Source organism: Bubalus bubalis, chromosome 12 (assembly GCF_019923935.1).
Source record: "Bubalus bubalis isolate 160015118507 breed Murrah chromosome 12, NDDB_SH_1, whole genome shotgun sequence".
Classification (NCBI taxonomy): Eukaryota; Metazoa; Chordata; class Mammalia; order Artiodactyla; family Bovidae; genus Bubalus; species Bubalus bubalis.
Genome location: NC_059168.1, coordinates 182,975 through 199,874, shown reverse-complemented (window position 1 = coordinate 199,874; position 16,900 = coordinate 182,975). Strand labels below are relative to the sequence as shown.

Sequence of the window (16,900 nt, the reverse complement as noted above, 5' to 3'; positions counted from 1 at the left end):
ACCGTTACAAACATTATAAGAAAGTCAAATGAGGTCATGGGCAGGGGAGGAATCTTAGTGGATCATGATGGTCAGAGAATACCCTGGAAGGCGGTGGGCATTCAAGTCAAGACCTAGATAGTGAGAAGCCGCCAGAGATGGGCAGTCCTGGGGGAGAAAACATTCTAGGCAGAGAAAAGGGCAAAAACCAGGGCCTGGAGATGGGGCTGTAAATGGCCTGTCTGGGAGAACCAAGGAGACCCTGGGGAGCTGGGGCTCTGAGAGAGCAGAAGGAGCAAGTGGGCCCTGCAGGGGTCCCAGCTCCCACCCTCCCACAGTGCCAGGCCCTGCACACGAGAGTGTGTCTGAGCCACCATCTCCTCATCTGTCACCAAGTGGGCATGCATTACCTGTGCCCGAGAGTGCTTTGAGTATTTAGTGACAGGTAGTATTTTGAATGTGCAGTCCAAGGACTTCCCTGCCAGTCCAGTGGCTAGGCCTCCGAGCTGTCACTGCCAAGGGCTTGAGTTAGATCATTTATCGGGGAACTAAGACCCTGCAAGCTTTGTGGTGCAGCCAAAAAATGTAATAAAAAATAGGAAGTGGAGCCCAGTGCACAGCTTGTAGCAGGCGCTCAGCCTGAGGGTGCTGAGGGTGAGAAGCTTGTGATCCAGTTTGTTGTTGTTTAGTCACTAAGTCGTGTCTGATTCTTTTGTGACCCTATGTCTGTAGCCCTCCAGGCTCCTCTGTCTGTGGGATTTCCCAGGCAAGAATACTAGAGTGTGTTGCCAATTCCTTCTTCAGGGGATATTCCCAACCCAGGATCAAATCCGCATCTCCTGCGTTGGCAGGCAGATTCTTTCAGCTGAACCACTGGGGAAGCCCACTGTAATCCAGTTGTTGCTCTTCAGTCACTCAGTCTTGTCTGGCTTTTTGCAAACCCATGGTCTGCAGCACGCCAGGCTTCCCTGTCCTTCACTATCTGCCGAAGGTTGCTCAAATTCATGTCCATCGAGTCGGTGACGCCATCCAGCCATCTCATCCTCTGTTGCCCCCTTGTCCTCCTGCCCTCAATCTTTCCCAGCATCAGGGCCTTTTATAGTGAGTTGGTTCTTCGCATCAAATGGCCAAAGACCTGGAGCTTCAGCTTCAGCATCATGAATATTCAGGATTGATTTCCTTTAGGACTGACTGGTTTGATCTCTTTGATGTCCAAGGGACTCTCAAGAGTCTTCTCTAGCACCGTAATTCCAAAGCATCAGTCTGCACTCAGCCTTCCTTATAGATTGTAATCTAGAATGATGTCTAAATGCTTGTGGGCCTTCGTTTCTTCCTTACAGTTTCCTGCCCTGCTCTGAATGCCCCTCTGGATGGCAGAAAGTTTGGAAGCAAGTACTTAGTGGATCACGAAGTCCATTTTACTTGCAATCCTGGCTTCCGGCTGGTTGGGCCCAGCAGTGTGGTGTGTCTTCCCAACGGCACCTGGACGGGGGAGCAACCCCGCTGTAAAGGTACAGTCCCTCCTTCCCAGGGGCCTGCTGGATGGGAGGGGTCATTCCAGGGGACACTTTCTCCCTGATTTTTCAACACAGAGCCACAGCCAGGCTGTCTGATGACTCACTCCATGCCTGGCCTGGGCTGGCCTCTATCTCCAGAATCCCTTGCCAGACCCTCTCAATGATTTAGTCCTGTTTTACCTATAGGGAAATGGATGCATAGAGAGGTGAAGGAATTTGCCCAAGGTCACACAGCTAAAGGACAAGCTGAACTGATTGACATATGCTCTCATCCCAGAGCTGGGGCAAGAAGCCTTCTGTGGATTGGGGAGGGGCCAGGGGAGATACTTCGGAGAGATGTTCCTTATCTGGACTGCCTTGCTCTGGGGCTGCAGTTTGATGGCGAGGTTCTGGGTGATCGATACGCTGAGGAAATTTCTCAGGTGTCCCTTGTGACTGCATTGGGGCTTGGTGTAGACAGGCTGCAGGAGAAACCATTTAGCTGAGAAGGACGCATGAAAAGGCTTCTTTTTCCTCTGTGCTAATCTTGAAAACAGTACTTTTTTTTTTAATTGGAGGATAATTGCTTTACAATATTGTGTTGGCTTCTTCCATACAACAACATGAATCAGCCACAAGTACGCATATGTCCCTCCCCTCCTGAACCTCCCCGCTGCCTCTCATGGCTTCCCACCCCTCACGGTTGTCACAGAGCACCAGGCTGAGCTCCTGTGCTACACAGCAGCTCCCCACCGGCTCTCTGTTTGACATGTAGCGGATATGCGTCTGTGCTCCTCTCTCAATGCATCCCATCCTCTCCTTCCCCCACTGTGTCCAAAGTCTGTTCTGTAAATCTTCATTTTTACGCCTGTCCTGCAAATAGGTTCATCAGTACCAATTTTCTAGATTCCATATATATGCTTTAATATATGAATTGTGTTTTTCTCTTTCTGATTTACTTCACTCTGTATAACAAGCCATCCATCTCATTGGAACTGACTCAAATGCATTCCTTTTTGTGGCTGAGTAACATTCCATTGTGTATATGCACCGCACCTTCTTTATCCATTCATCCGCTGATGGACATCAAGGCTGCTTCCATGTCCTAGCTATTGTAAATAGTGCTCCTGTGAACATTGGGGTACACGTGTCTTTTTCAATTATGGCTTTCTCAGCCTATATGTCCAGTAGCAGGGTTGCTGGGTCATAATGTAGTTTTATTCCTAGTTTTTGAAAATAATTTCCATACTGTTCTCCTAGTGGCTGTATCAGTTTACATTCTCACCACCAGTGCAAGAGGGTGCCTTTTTCTTCACACCCTCTCCAGCATTTATTGCTTGTAGATTTTTTGATGATGGCCTTTCTGAAGGTGTGAGGTGATACTTCATTGCAGTTTTGATTTGAATTTCTCTAATAATGAATGATGTTGAGCACCTTTTCATGGAAAACAGTACTTTTTTGAGGTAGAGGAAAATCAGCCATGGCACACATAATTTGTTGGCTTTTCAAAAGTATGTGGTCAAGGACTTCCCTGGCCATCCCGTGATTGAGACTCCATGATTGCACCTCAGAGGGCACAGGTTTGATCCCAGGATGAGGAACTAAGATCCTACATGTCAACTGGCATGGTCAAAGAAAAAAAGTATATGGTCAAAATATCATGGATACCAGTCATTTTCAGAACAAGATTCATGGGACTTCTGCTGGGGCAGAATGTCCATGACTTGCCCAAGCTTTGAAGGGGAAAATGCAAATGTTACATAAATATCAGTAAGTTTAGGGAATTCCCTGGTGGTCCAGTGGCTAAAACTCTGTGCCCAAGATACAGGGGGGCTGGGTTTGATCCCTGGTCAGGGAACTAGTTCCCACATGCCACAACTAAGACTCTATGCAGCCAAATAAATAAAAATAAATATTAAAAAAAAATATCAGTAAGTTTATTGTGAAGAGTAGCTTGGAGAGGACTTCTAGTGCATGAATAACTTGAAAATATAAATGAACATCAGGAAAACAGGCCATCTCTAAAGACAAAAGCGGGTTGATATGACAGGCCCTGGGCAACTGGAACCATATTCACGGACCTAGACTTCCATTTCCCATCTCCTGGAAAGAACCATGGTTTGAAGGTTGATGATAGGTATCAGCTCTCAGAGTTATCTGGGAACCACCCAGGAAATCAAGCCATGTGACCTGCAAACACTGAAAATGCCAATATCTGGACTTAGCCTTGACCTTGAAGGCTCTCCATCCAGGATCAGCCCCTTATGTGTGCTCAGCTATGGCAGATGTGGGACTGCAGCAGCATTTCATTGTCATTGCTTTGGGTGTCTGTACTTTTAACTTCTAATTCTCCAAGCCGGGCTTCAGCAATACGTGAACCGTGAACTTCCAGATGTTCAAGCTGGTTTTAGAAAAGGCAGAGGAACCACAGATCAAATTGCCAACATCTGCTGGATCATCGAAAAAGCAAGAGAGCTCCAGAAAAACATCTGTTTCTGCTTTATTCACTATGCCAAAGCCTTTGACTGTGTGGTTCACAATAAACTGTGGAAAATTCTGAAGGAGATGGAAATACCAGACCACCTGACCCGTCTCCTGAGAAACCTGTATGCAGGTCAGGAAGCAACAGTTAGAACTGGACATGGAACAACAGACTGGTTCCAAATCAGAAAAGGAGTACGTCAAGGCTGTATATTGTCACCCTGCTTATTTAACTTCTATGCAGAGTACATCATGAGAAGCACTGGGCTGGAGGAAGTACAAGCTGAAATCAAGATTGCTGGGAGAAATATCAATAACCTCAGATATGCAGATGACACCACCCTTATGGCAGAAAGCAAAGAAGAACTAAACTCTTGATGAAAGTGAAAGAGGAGAGTGAAAAAGTTGGCTTAAAATTCAACATTCAGAAAACTAAGATCATGGCATCCAGTCCCATCACTTCATGGCAAATAGATGGGGAAACAGTGGAAACAGTGGCTAACTTTATCTTTTTGGGCTCCAAAATCACTGCAGATGGTTATTGCTGCCATGAAATTAAAAGACGCTTACTCCTTGGAAGGAAAGTAGTTAGCATATTAAAAAGTAGAGACATTACTTTGCCAACAAAGGTCCATCTAGTCAAGGCTATTGTTTTTCCAGTAGTCATGTGTGGATGTGAGAGTTGGACTATAAAGAAAGCTGAGTGCTGAAGAATTGATGCTTTTGGACTGTGGTGTTGGAGAAGACTCTTGAGAGTCCCTTGGACTGCAAGGAGATCCAACCAGTCCATCCTAAAGGAGATCAGTCCTGGGTGTTTATTGGAAGGACTGATGTTGAAGCTGAAACTCCAGTACTTTGGCCACCTGATGTGAAGAGCTGACTTATTAGAAAAGACTCTGATGCTGGGAAAGATTGAAGGCAGGAGGAGAAGGGTACAATGGAGGGTAGATGGTTGGATGGCATCACCGACTCAATGGACATGAGTTTGGGTGGACTCTGGGAGTTGGTGATAGACAGGGAGGCCTGGCGTGCTGTGGTTCATGGGGTTGCAAAGAGTCGGACACGACTGAACAACTGAACTGAACTTCTAACTTGGGGCTTCCCTGCTGGCTCAGCTGGTAAAGAATCTGCCTGCAATGCAGGAGACCTGGGTTTGATCCCTGGGTTGGGAAGATCCCCTGGAGAAGGGAATGGCTACCCACTCCAGTATTCTGGCCTGGAGAATTCTTTGGACTGTATAGTCCGTGGGGTCACAAAGAGTCAGACTAGCATTGAGTTACAGACCTCAGTTGGTTTCTTTCTCTGAGCACTGGGTGCCTCTGATGGCCACTCCATCTTCCATGAGGTGTGTGGGCATCTCACCTCTTGGTTCCCTTGTCGTGGACACCTGGATGACAGTCCCCTCCCCATCACCACCAGCAGTGCTGATGAAGTCTTCTTTTCCGCACATCTTTGTCTCTGGGCCATGTCTCTGGGCTGGAGTTGGGGCAGTTGGTTGTATGCTCACTTCCTTTGGACCAAGTGCTGTCGTGTTGTTCTTCACAAGAACGAGGCCAGTCCCTGCTCTCCTGGTAGTGCTGTGGACAGAAGCACATTCTACCCTTGTGTGAATTTTTCTTTCTTGCTCAGGTCTTATCCATATTTGGCCCTCAGTTGTGATACACATTTACAGAGAGCATCATCTGGTTTGAATGAAAAGATGGGTTCATAAGAGAAGAGAGCTGAAAAAATGCATATTTAGGCAGATAAATAAGAAACACTGGAGGCTCAGGAATGTAGTCATAAGTGGCTTGAGCAAAGGAATCCATTGTTGCTTGACAAAGTTGGGACCCATAGGAGCCCAATGTCATAGCGTAAATATGTGTCATATGTTATGCATGTATATTAATGTATATATGCATTAATATATGAAATTTGTTTTCTAATTTACTTCAATCTGTATAACAGGCTCTAGATTCATCCACCTCACTGGAACTGACTCAAATTCTTTTTTACGGCTGAGTAATATCCATTCATTTGTCGATGGGCATCTAGGTTGCTTCTGTGGCCTAGCTGTTGTAAATAGTGCCTTCTCAGAGGATCCTGGGTATGTCTGCCAGCTGCCCTCCTGAGCTTACACCTATTAATTATATAATAGCACCTCACCTCCTTGCAGCAGGACCAACCCTCTTAGTGGAAAATGGAGTCTTACTGTATCATGGCCTGTGTGCTGTGGATCCCAAACTTTCAGGCGCTCCAGGATCACCCAGAAAGCTTATAAAACATAAGTCCTGATGCCCCAACAAGTTTACTGAGTTGGGTGAGATCGTTATGGATAGGCCTTGGGAAATCTGCATTTTTCATATGATTGTGATGTTAACTGAATTTTAAGAAACACTAAAAACGCTGGTTTTTGCCACTGCCAGAAGCGGGAAGGATATTGAACATTTTGAGGCACTGATGCAATTGGACCCTCGCCAATCAGGACTGCAAACTGTAAGCCAGCAGTAGGGTATGACCAGGTGAGACATACTAGTCATGCTCACCTCCATCTGCACTGATGTTTTGGGAAGGCTGAGCCAGCCCTGACAAACATCAGGGCACCCAGTCCCACCAAGCAGGCCCCTCTCCTGAGATGTGGAGCTCATCCTCCCTGGAGGACCACTGCCCAGCATGGCCAGCAAGTCTACTGGCCTTTCCCCTTGTCCAACACGGTGCTTCTCATTCTCCACCTTGAACGTCCCAGCTCATTCCAGAGTCGCCGTGTGTTCTTGGTCTCCCCTGTCCTCCCAGCCTCCTCCCCAACCATCAGTCCTTCTTCCTTGACCTCCATGCCTGAGGACGGCTTGCAGCAGCCCATCCTGGACTTCTGTGAGGGCCACAATTATTATCTAAAAGCCTGAGAAGAACTGGCTCAGGGAATGAGGTGGCAGCTAGTCCATGCTGAAATTTTAGAGGGATGTTTTTCATCTTAGGTGCTTCCCTGGTGGTTTAGATGGTAAAGAGTCCACCTGCAATGGAGTTCGATCCCTGGGTCAGGAAGATCCCTTGGAGAAGGGAATGGCTACCCACTTCAGTATTCTTGCCTGGAGAATTCCACAGACAGAGGAGCCTGGTGGGCTACAATCCATGGGGTCACAAGTCGGACACAACTGAGCAACTAACACTTTCATCCTATGGTTTAAGTGTAAACTGGACATGGAGCTCCCCCTTGGGTGGTGATGGAACAGAAACACTGGTGTCACAACCAAGGTGCCCCATCAGCTGCTGGGCAGGACCCTTTCCCAAGAGAGTGGACGGTGCTTGATCGACACTTCTGTTCTCAGCAGGAGTTTATCTAATGGATGCTATTTCCAGTAAAAGCCTCAAAAGGGTGCCACTCAAACCTGTCAAAAAGGAGAAATAGTGCTTCTACCTGCTGTTTGGTGGGACAGCGTTGATGGGGGGACAGGACATGGGCTGGAGTTCAACAATCCAACGGGCCCTTCTCCCCACCTCAGAGTGGCCCTAGAATCCCACGAGTGGCTACTGCTTATACACTTCATTTACCTTCTCAGGAGTCTTGTAGTCACTCTGTGTGTGACTACAGTGGGGAGATCATCTTCTTGTTTACAGGGAACTAATCTCAAGATGCCAAACCTCGGTGTCGCTGAAAAATTTGGGAGTGCTTTAATAATTGCCCAGCCTCCCATCCAGTCAACCGCTTGAAGGAAGGTGATGAACCCAACTTGGCATGAGAGCAGATGACACATAATTACACATTAAAAATGCAGAGGTAGGCTCCGGAACTCCAGAATGGAAAGCAGCCATTTAGCTTCCTGGATTAGTTCCCTGTTTCCCTTCTTAGTCAGAAGAGCATATTTTTAAGATTTGAAGCTTCCTGAACTGAGGAAATCATAACCACAGACCTTGTCCCTTGGACAACATGGGTAACCAAAAAACAGCACGAGAGGAATAAACACCCTTGTCCACCATGGTGGGGAAAAGAAATTTACTTTTTTCATGCCCATCCTCCTCTTTTTAAACCTTCATTCATTCAACCAGTTTTCACTGGGTACCGGCTGTGCACCAAGCATCATGTTAGGGATTCAATGCTGAATCTAACAGATGCTGCCCAAGTTGGAGTGTGAGTAGGGCTCACACTCCAAGATGGAGGCAAGACAGGTCACTGAGCACAAAAGTAAGCAAATCAGCATCTGTGGTCAGTGCTTTGAAAGGACTGACATCAGCCCTGAATATTCACTGGAGGGACTGATGCTGAAGCCGAAGCTCCAGTACCACCTGATGAAGAGAGCCGACTCATTGGAAAAGACCCTGATACTGGGAAAGACTGAAGGCAGGAGGAGAAGGGGATGACAGAGGATGAGATGGTTGGATGGCATCACTGACTCAATGGACATGGGTTTGGGTGGACTCCGGGAGTCAGTGATGGACAGGGAGGCCTGGCGTGCTGCAGTTCATGGGGTTGCAAAGAGCCAAAGAGACACAACTTCGCGACAACAAGGGACTGGGAGTAAAACCTCCTACGGGGTGAGGACAGCTGAGGGCCTCTGTGAGGCAGTGAAAATGATGCTGGGATTGAAAGGATGAGCAGGATCCAACCAGGTGAAGATGGTTATTAGTGGGTGGCATGGGAAGGATGCCATCCTAGAAAGAGGGAGGAACACGTGCACAGGCTTAGGGAAGGAAGAATTTGGCATGTTTGAGGAAAGGACAAGGTAAAACATAGAACCTTGTTGCTGGAGCAGCGTGTGAGCTGAGAACGAGTGAGGTTGGGTAGAGAGATTCCTGAGCCAGCTCTTATAGTCCTGAGGACTGGGTGGGTGGTGGAGGTTGTAGTTCTGGGAAAATAAGCCAGGTTTCAGAAGAGGGCTATACTAATTTGATGGGCACACTGTTGCTGTGTAGAAGTGAATTGGAGATGACTGGAAGAGATGGACACTGGGAAACCACTTAGGTGGCTCTTAGCCGGTCCAGGCGGAGAAGGCAATCGCAACCCACTCCAGTACTCTTGCCTGGAAAATCCCATGGACGGAGGAGCCTGGTAGGCTTCAGTCCACCGGGTCACTAGGAGTCGGACACGACTGAGTGATTTCACTTTCACTTTTCACTTTCATGCATTGGAGAAGGAAATGGCAACCCACTCCAGTGTTCTTGCCTGGAGAATCCCAGGGACGGGAGATCTGGGTGGGCTGCCGTCTGTGGGGTTGCACAGAGTCGGACATGACTGCAGTGACTTAGCAGCAGCAGCAGGTCCAGGGGCCAGATTGAACAGAGGACAGGGAAGATTGAAAGTGAGCTGGGAGACAGCATCATGGAACTTATCCCACTAGGGATGTGAGCAGGAAAAGAGGGCAAGGTTCCCAGACTCCATCTGGGGTGACAGGGTGCATGGCGCCATGGACAGAGACAATGAAGACCCAGCAACAGATGTAGGTTTATTTTTGGTTGTTCTTGTTTTTATTTCACTATAGTTGATTTATAGTAGTATGTTAGTTTCAGATGTACAGCTTCAGATTCTTTTCCATTGTAGGTTATTACAAGATACTGAATAGACTTCCCTGTGCTACACAGTAAATTTTTGTTGTTTATTATATATATATATATATATATATATAGTAGTGGTTGTTGTTCTTGTTTAGTCTCTAGAGTTGTGCCTGACTCTTTGCGACCCCATGGACTGTGTAGCCTGCCAGGCTCCTCTGTCCATGGGATTTCCCAGACAAGAATTCCGGAGTGGGTTGCCCTTTCCTTCTCCAGGGGATCTTCTTGACCTAGGGATTGAACCTGCGTCTCCTGCATTGGCAGGTGGTTCTTTATCACTGAGCCACTGGGGACGCCCATATTTAGTAGTATGTATCTGCTAATTCCAAATTCATTCACCACCTGCACACCTCTCCCCTTTGTAACCACAATTTTGTTTTCGATGTCTGAGTCTGTTTCTGTTTTGTAGGTGAGTTGACTTGTATTATTAATATTTAGTTAGATTCCACATTTAAGGGTTACCATGTAATATTTGTCTTTGTATGACTGACTTCACTTAGTATGATCATTTCTAGGTGCATCCATGTTGCTGCAAATGGCATTATTTCATTCTTTTTCCTGTTAGTGGGGATGTAAATGGTGGGGATGTTTTTTTTTTAAACCTGTGTGTAGGTCGTTGATCAGAATACCATTTTGGTTATATTAATATGTCTGTGTGACATTGCAGTGGAGATCCATTCATTAAACCCACAGGGACCATCACACCCAGCATCATGCCCTGGTTACCAGTCTCAGGAAGGCTTTAAGCACTCTGCCCACTGCATCTTAATATTGGAGTCACCCAGGAAAATACAAGGCGGTCGGGCCCTGGATGAAGCAGCGCTATCTTCATGCTTCTGGACAGTGCAAGATCAGTTCCAGCCAAGGGCGTCCATCCCCCAGGGTGGGCAGGTCTCTCAGTAGCGATTGCCCAGGGCAGCTTGCTCGTGTGCAGTGGAAGGATTCCCCACTTCACCAAGGAATCTGAAACACTGGAGCTTCAGGTGAACCTGAGAGCCATCAGCATACAACCTCAGCAGGACTGAACAGCACTTGTGGAGCAGGAAGAAGGGAAATATATGGCCGCATGAGGTGGTAAACCCAGCACAGGCCCTAGGAATGCTTCATCTCATGTTGAGGGCAGGTGCCAGGTCCAGTGGGGGGCCAGAGACTACCTTTCTCAATACAGCCAAGTGAACAGTTGGATGTAAAGTCTAGAGTCAAGGGCAAAGGAGGGTCGCACAGATGCAGTTCGGAGTAATTACATTAGCGTGATGATGGTGCTTAAATGGGCTGCCCTGGTGGCTCAGTGGTTAAGAATCCTCGGGCCAATGCAGGAGATGTGGGTTGGATCCCTGGTCCAGGAAGATCCACTGGAGAAGGAAATGGCAACCAGCCCCCATATTCTTGCCTGGGAAATCCCACTGACTGGGAGCCTGGTGGATTACAGTCCTGAGGGGCTGCACAAGAGTCAGACGTGACTGAGCCATTGAGCACTGCCGCGAGCTGCTTAAATCCAGGACAGCGATCAGAGCACCCAGAGGAGAGGGCAGAGAGAGAAAAGACACAGCTCAGAACCAGACAAAGGAGGGTGAAGGAGGCAGGCAGAGCCTGCAGAGGCAGACTACAGGGAGACTGCAGAAATCGAGGTGTTGCACCAGATTTGGTATCTGGAAGGTTATCTTGAGATAGATAGAGCAAAGCTTTGGTTCTCTTACTTTTGGATCATGAGGCTTTCCTCAGAGACCTTTAAACAACATCTGAAAGAGCTGCCTTTGATAGAGTAGCCCCTTGATATTTGGTTACTGTGAAACCAACTGGCTGGCTGATTTATCAAATGTTTGAATGATTGAATGAATGAATGGGGGATTATATTTTAAAACAATTTCCTTCTGACTTTTATCTGAATAGAATATTTATATATATACACACATACACACAAATCTGGAAAACTCAGCAGTGGCCACAGGACTGGAAAAGGTCAGTTTTCATTCCAATCCCTAAGAAAGGCAAAGAATGCTCAAACTACCACACAATTGCACTCATCTCACATGCTAGTAAAGTAATGCTCAAAATTCTCCAAGCCAGGCTTCAGCAATACGTGAACCGTGAACTTCCAGATGTTCAAGCTGGTTTTAGAAAAGGCAGAGGAACCACAGATCAAATTGCCAACATCTGCTGGATCATCGAAAAAGCAAGAGAGTTCCAGAAAAACATCTGTTTCTGCTTTATTCACTATGCCAAAGCCTTTGACTATGTGGATCACAATAAACTGTGGAACATTCTGAAGGAGATGGAAATACCAGACCACCTGACCTGCCTCTTGAGAAACCTGTATGCAGATCAGGAAGCAACAGTTAGAACTGGACTTGGAACAACAGACTGGTTCCAAATCAGAAAAGGAGTACATCAAGGCTGTATATTGTCACCCTGCTTATTTAACTTCTGCATCCTGAGAAACGCTGGGCTGGAGGAAGCACAAGCTGGAATCAAGATTGCCGGAAGAAATATCAATAACTTCAGATATGCAGATGACACCACCACAGATGGCAGAAGGTGAGGAAGAACTAAAGAGCTTCCTGATGAAAGTGAAAGAGGAGAGTGAAAAAGTTGGCTTAAAGCTCAATATTCAGAAAACTAAGATCATGGCATCCAGTCCCATCAGTTCATGGCAAATAGATGGGGAAACAGCGGAAACAGTGGCTGACTTTATTTTTTGGGGCTCCAAAATCACTGCAGATGGTGACTGCAGCTGTGAAATTAAAAGACTCCTTGGAAGGAAAGTTTTGACCAACCTAGACAGCATATTCAAAAGCAGAGACATTACTTTGCCAACAAAGGTCCATCTAGTCAAGGCTATGGTTTTTCCAGTAGTCATGTAGGGATGTAAGAGTTGTACTATAAAGAAAGCTGAGCACCAAAGAATTGATGCTTTTGGACTGTGGTGTTGGAGAAGACTCTTGAGAGTCCCTTGGATTGAAAGGAGATCCAACCAGTCCATGCTAAAGGAGATCAGTGTTGAGTGTTCATTGGAAGGACTGATTCTGAAGCTGAAACTCCAATACTTTGGCCACCTGATGCAAAGAGCTGACTCATTTGAAAAGACCCTGATGCTGGGAAAGATTGAGGGCAGGAGGAGAAGGGGATGACAGAGGATGAGATGGTTGGATGGCATCACCGACTCAATGAACATGAGTTTGAGTAAACTCTAGGAGTTGGTAATGGACAGGGAGGTCGGGTGTACTGCAGTTCATGGGGTTGCAAAGAGTCAGACACGACTGAGCGACTGAACAGAACTGAACTGAACACACACACACAATATTCCATTGTATATATACAGATACACACTTTTCACTTACTTTCAGTATTCCATTGTATATGTGTGTATACATATATACATATATCATATATATATATGGGCTTCCCAGGTGGCGGTAGTGGTAAAGAACCCAGTTGCCAATGCAGGAGATGCAGGCAACTCAGGTTCGATCCCTGAGTTGGGAAGATCCCCTGGAGGAGGGCATGGCAACCCATTCCAGTATTCTTCCCTGGAGACTGCCATGGACAGAGGAGCCTGGTGGGCTACAGTCCATAGGGTCACAAAGAGTCGGACACAATTTGGAGTGGCTTAGCACAGTACAGCATATATATATATATATACCATATACCATATCTTCTTTATCCATTCATTAAGACAAGCAATCTTAATGCTTTTCCATTATGGAAAAATTCAAATACACAGAAGTAGAAAGAATAGTTTAATGGTCGTCATGTACTCATAGTCCAGTAATTATCAACACAGCAAATCCTTTAATATCTTAAAATCTGTAGTCAGGGTAAATGTTTCTGCATGTGTCTCTCGTATTTCTAACACTTTGAGCCAGGATGCAGATAAGTTGTGCACATTACGGTTGGTTGCTGTGTCTCCTACCTTTTAATCCATAGTCGTCTTGAAGAAGACTGCTCTTCCTCTCTGTCTGCCATTCCTTTGAAGTTTATCTGTTGAAGAAGATGGCTTGTTTCCCACAACCTTGAATTTTTAAAATTATTTATTTATTTTTTAGTTGTACTGGGTCTTCGTGGGTGCACTCAGACTTTCTCTAGTTGCAGCGAGCAGGCTTCTCATTGCAGCGGCCTCTCCTGTTGCAGAGTGTGGGCTCTAGGTGCACAGGCTTAGCTGCCTTGTGGCATGTAGGATCTTCCTGGACTAGGATCAATCCCGTGTGCCCTGCATTGATGGGTGGATTCTTAACTGCTGGACCACCAGGGAAGCCTCCCACAACCTTGATTTTGCTCACTGCATCCCTGTGGGGTTATTTAACATGATCTGCATTTCTCTTTTTTGGGGTCCAATTTCACTGAAATAAAATGACATATAGCACTGTGTAAGTTTAAGGTGTACAGCATAATGACTTGATTTTCATATACTGTGAAAAGATGACCACAGTAAGTTCAGTTAATGTCCATCATCTCATACAAATATAAAAAAAAAATAGGTTTTTTTTTCCTTGGGATTTACTCCCTTAACAACTTTCAAATATACTACATAGCAGTGTTAACCATAATCTTCATATTGTACATTACATGCCTAGTACTTATGACTGGAAGTTTATAAGTTTTTGGTCTCTGTATTTCTTATAAACTGGTAGCTTACTCCAGAGGCTTGACCTGATTCTGATGAGATGTTTCTATCGTTTGCGCAGCATGGAAGTACACACTTCTGCCAGGAAGCCCCTGTGGTCCATCTCTCCTTTTGTGATGCTGAGCCTTGGTGAGCATCACTGCCCTCCTCACCCTGACCTCTGTCCAGAAGACTTCTCAAGAGGAACTCACAGGGCAGTTCCTGAGTTCTTACACTTTCAAAACTTACACAGCATTACCAACAATGACTGTTCAGTTGGACATAAAACACCTGTCTCAGATTTTCTTTTCTTGAATATCTTAAATATATTCTTTCACATCTCCTGTTTTAACTGTTATTTCTATCATAAGGCTGACCAAAGAATGTTTTTTCTTTTTCATGAAAATCCAATAATTGTATGGGGACATGGAACAGTACCAGCATTTCTGGGTTGGTTGTCTCAGATGTGGGGTTTATCTTTGCAACAGGAAGTTTCAGTGGCTCGAAAAGTCTGGCCCCAAGGATCTCTCAAACTTCTCAAGACCTTTAAAGGTCCATTCTCTAATGGATAGAGAATCCAATTAAGTCCAACAAGGAAAGTTGGTGCAAATGAAAGAGATAGTCCAGATAAAAGTGAGAGAGGAGAGGACAGAGTGGAGCGGAGAAGGCATGAGCTGCCTTAAAAAACAACTAAAGGGAGAGGCTGTCAGGAAGTTCTTGTTGTTCAGTTGCTAAGTCATATCCAGCTCTTTGCAACCCCATGGACTGCAGCACACCAGGCTTCCTTGTCCTTTACTATCTCCCTGAGTTTGCTCAAACTCATGTCCATTGAGTCAGTGATGCCATCCAACCATCTCATCCTCTGTCTTCTGCTTCTTCTCCTGCCTTCAATGTTTTTCCAGCATCAGAGTCTTTCCCAATAAGTTGGTTCTTTGCATCAGGTGGCCAAAATATTGGAGCTTCAGCTTCAGCATCAGTCCTTCCAATGAATAGTCAGAAAGTTAGAAAAGCTATATGGGCAAACTTATTTCCCCTAAATATGAGTAACAGAAAAGGACTCTTGCCAAATGCTGTCCAAATTATTATAAGAAAACAAAGTAAACTCTCTACAGTCAATGAAGAAATCCCAGAAAGACATGCCCATACAAAAGATGAAAACCATGACCTAGTACTTCCCAACAAGTGGAAAGAAATTTAAAAAATATAAAAACGATGAAAGGACAACATAAGTAAAAATCAGAAAGCCTTAGAAATGAGGTGATTAAAGAAATGGAAAATTTGAAGCAAGATGACAAAACACAGGAAACAAAAAGAAAAAAGAAAAAATCAGATCATGCATGTGGAACATTTAGCTCAGTTCTGGGAAAATAGCAAGTGCTCAGTAAACAGATTAAAAGAGAATCATAATCCATGCTTTTGGCTTGCCAGCCTCTCCACAGCCTCTGTTAGTGTCCTCCTTTTATAAATTGAAGGGTAGTTGGTTTATAATATTGTTTTAGTTTCAGGTGTGCAGCAAGGTAATTTGGAATCTGAAAGTTTTCAGATTCTTTTCTGTCATAGGTTATAATAAGATATTGAGTAGAGTTCCCTGTGCTATACCATAGGACATTGTTGTTTATCTATTTTGTATACACTAACTGGACTGCAGCCCTCCAGGCTCCTCTGTCCATGGGATTCTCCAGGCAAGAATGCTGGAGTGGGTTGCCATTTCATTCTCCAGGGAATCTTCCTGACCCAGGGATTGAACCCAGGTCTCCTGCACTCAGGCGGATTCTTTACCGTCTGAGCCACCAGGGAAGCCCTATATACTAACTAGTATCTGTTAATCTCATGCTCCTAATTTATCCCTCCTTTCCCCTTTAGTAACCATAATTTTGTTTTCTATGTCTGTGAGCCTGTGTCTGTTTTGTAAATGAGTTGATCTGTATTATTTTGTTAGATTCCACATGTAAGTGATATCATACGGTGTTTTTCTCTGTCTGACTTCATTTAGCATGGTAATCTCTAGGTCAGTCCATGCTGCTGCAATTGGGCATCCTTCTTTGTAGTTGAGTAATAGTCCACTGTATACATGCACCACATCTTCTTTATCCATTCGTCTGTTGATGGATGCTACAGTGCCACTATGAACACTGGAGTGCATGTATCTTTTTGATTTAGAGTTTCCATCTTTTCTGGATATATGCTCAGGAGTGGGTTTGTTGGATCATATAGTAGTTCTAATTTTAGTTTTTTGAAGAGTCTCCATACTGGTCTCCATAGTGGCTGTACCAGCTTACATTCCTACCAACAGTGTAGGAGGGTTCCCTTTTCTCCACACCCTCTCCAGCACTGGCTGTTTGTAGACTTCTTGATGATAGCCATTCTGACCTGTGTGAGGTGGTATCTCATTGTAGTTTTAATTTGCGTTTCTCTAATAACTAGTGATGTCAAGCATCTTTTCACTTTCCTGTAGGCCATCTGTGTCTTCTTCAGAGAAATGTCTACTTAGGTCAGTCCTCTTTACAGTTCTGAAGTCGCCATGCACTCAACTAAGTGCCACGGCTTGGACGGACTCGAATGTAACGACGGCTGCACTTAAATCAGGACACAGAGGGTGCCAGCTGGGCCATGCAGCGCCTGGCAGCGAATCCAGATAAGAAATGCGAGTCTGAATGGAGCCCGTCTATGAAATGGAAATCCTGGGTGACAAGATCCAGACAGGTGCTAGCACACAGGGTCATGGGGCATCTCTTCATTTCTCTATCCCGTCAACAACTCCATCCCACCCCACCCTATCCTCACCCACACCAGCCAAGTACAGCCAGGCTCAGTGCCTCCC

The 16,900-nt window shown here is 45.5% G+C and overlaps 1 protein-coding gene across 5 annotated transcripts in view; it reads left to right on the top strand.

Annotated features, from left to right (window-relative positions):
- Window positions 1-16,900, top strand: part of FBLN7 (fibulin 7) — a 57,474-nt gene that overhangs the window by 28,961 nt on the left and 11,613 nt on the right. For all 5 annotated transcript variants that reach the window (XM_044925562.2, XM_006065947.4, XM_025260572.3 and 2 more), the window contains exon 3: window positions 1,320-1,490. In XM_044925562.2, coding sequence (XP_044781497.1) covers window positions 1,320-1,490 — 171 coding nt within the window. The remainder of the gene's footprint in view (window positions 1-1,319; window positions 1,491-16,900) is intronic.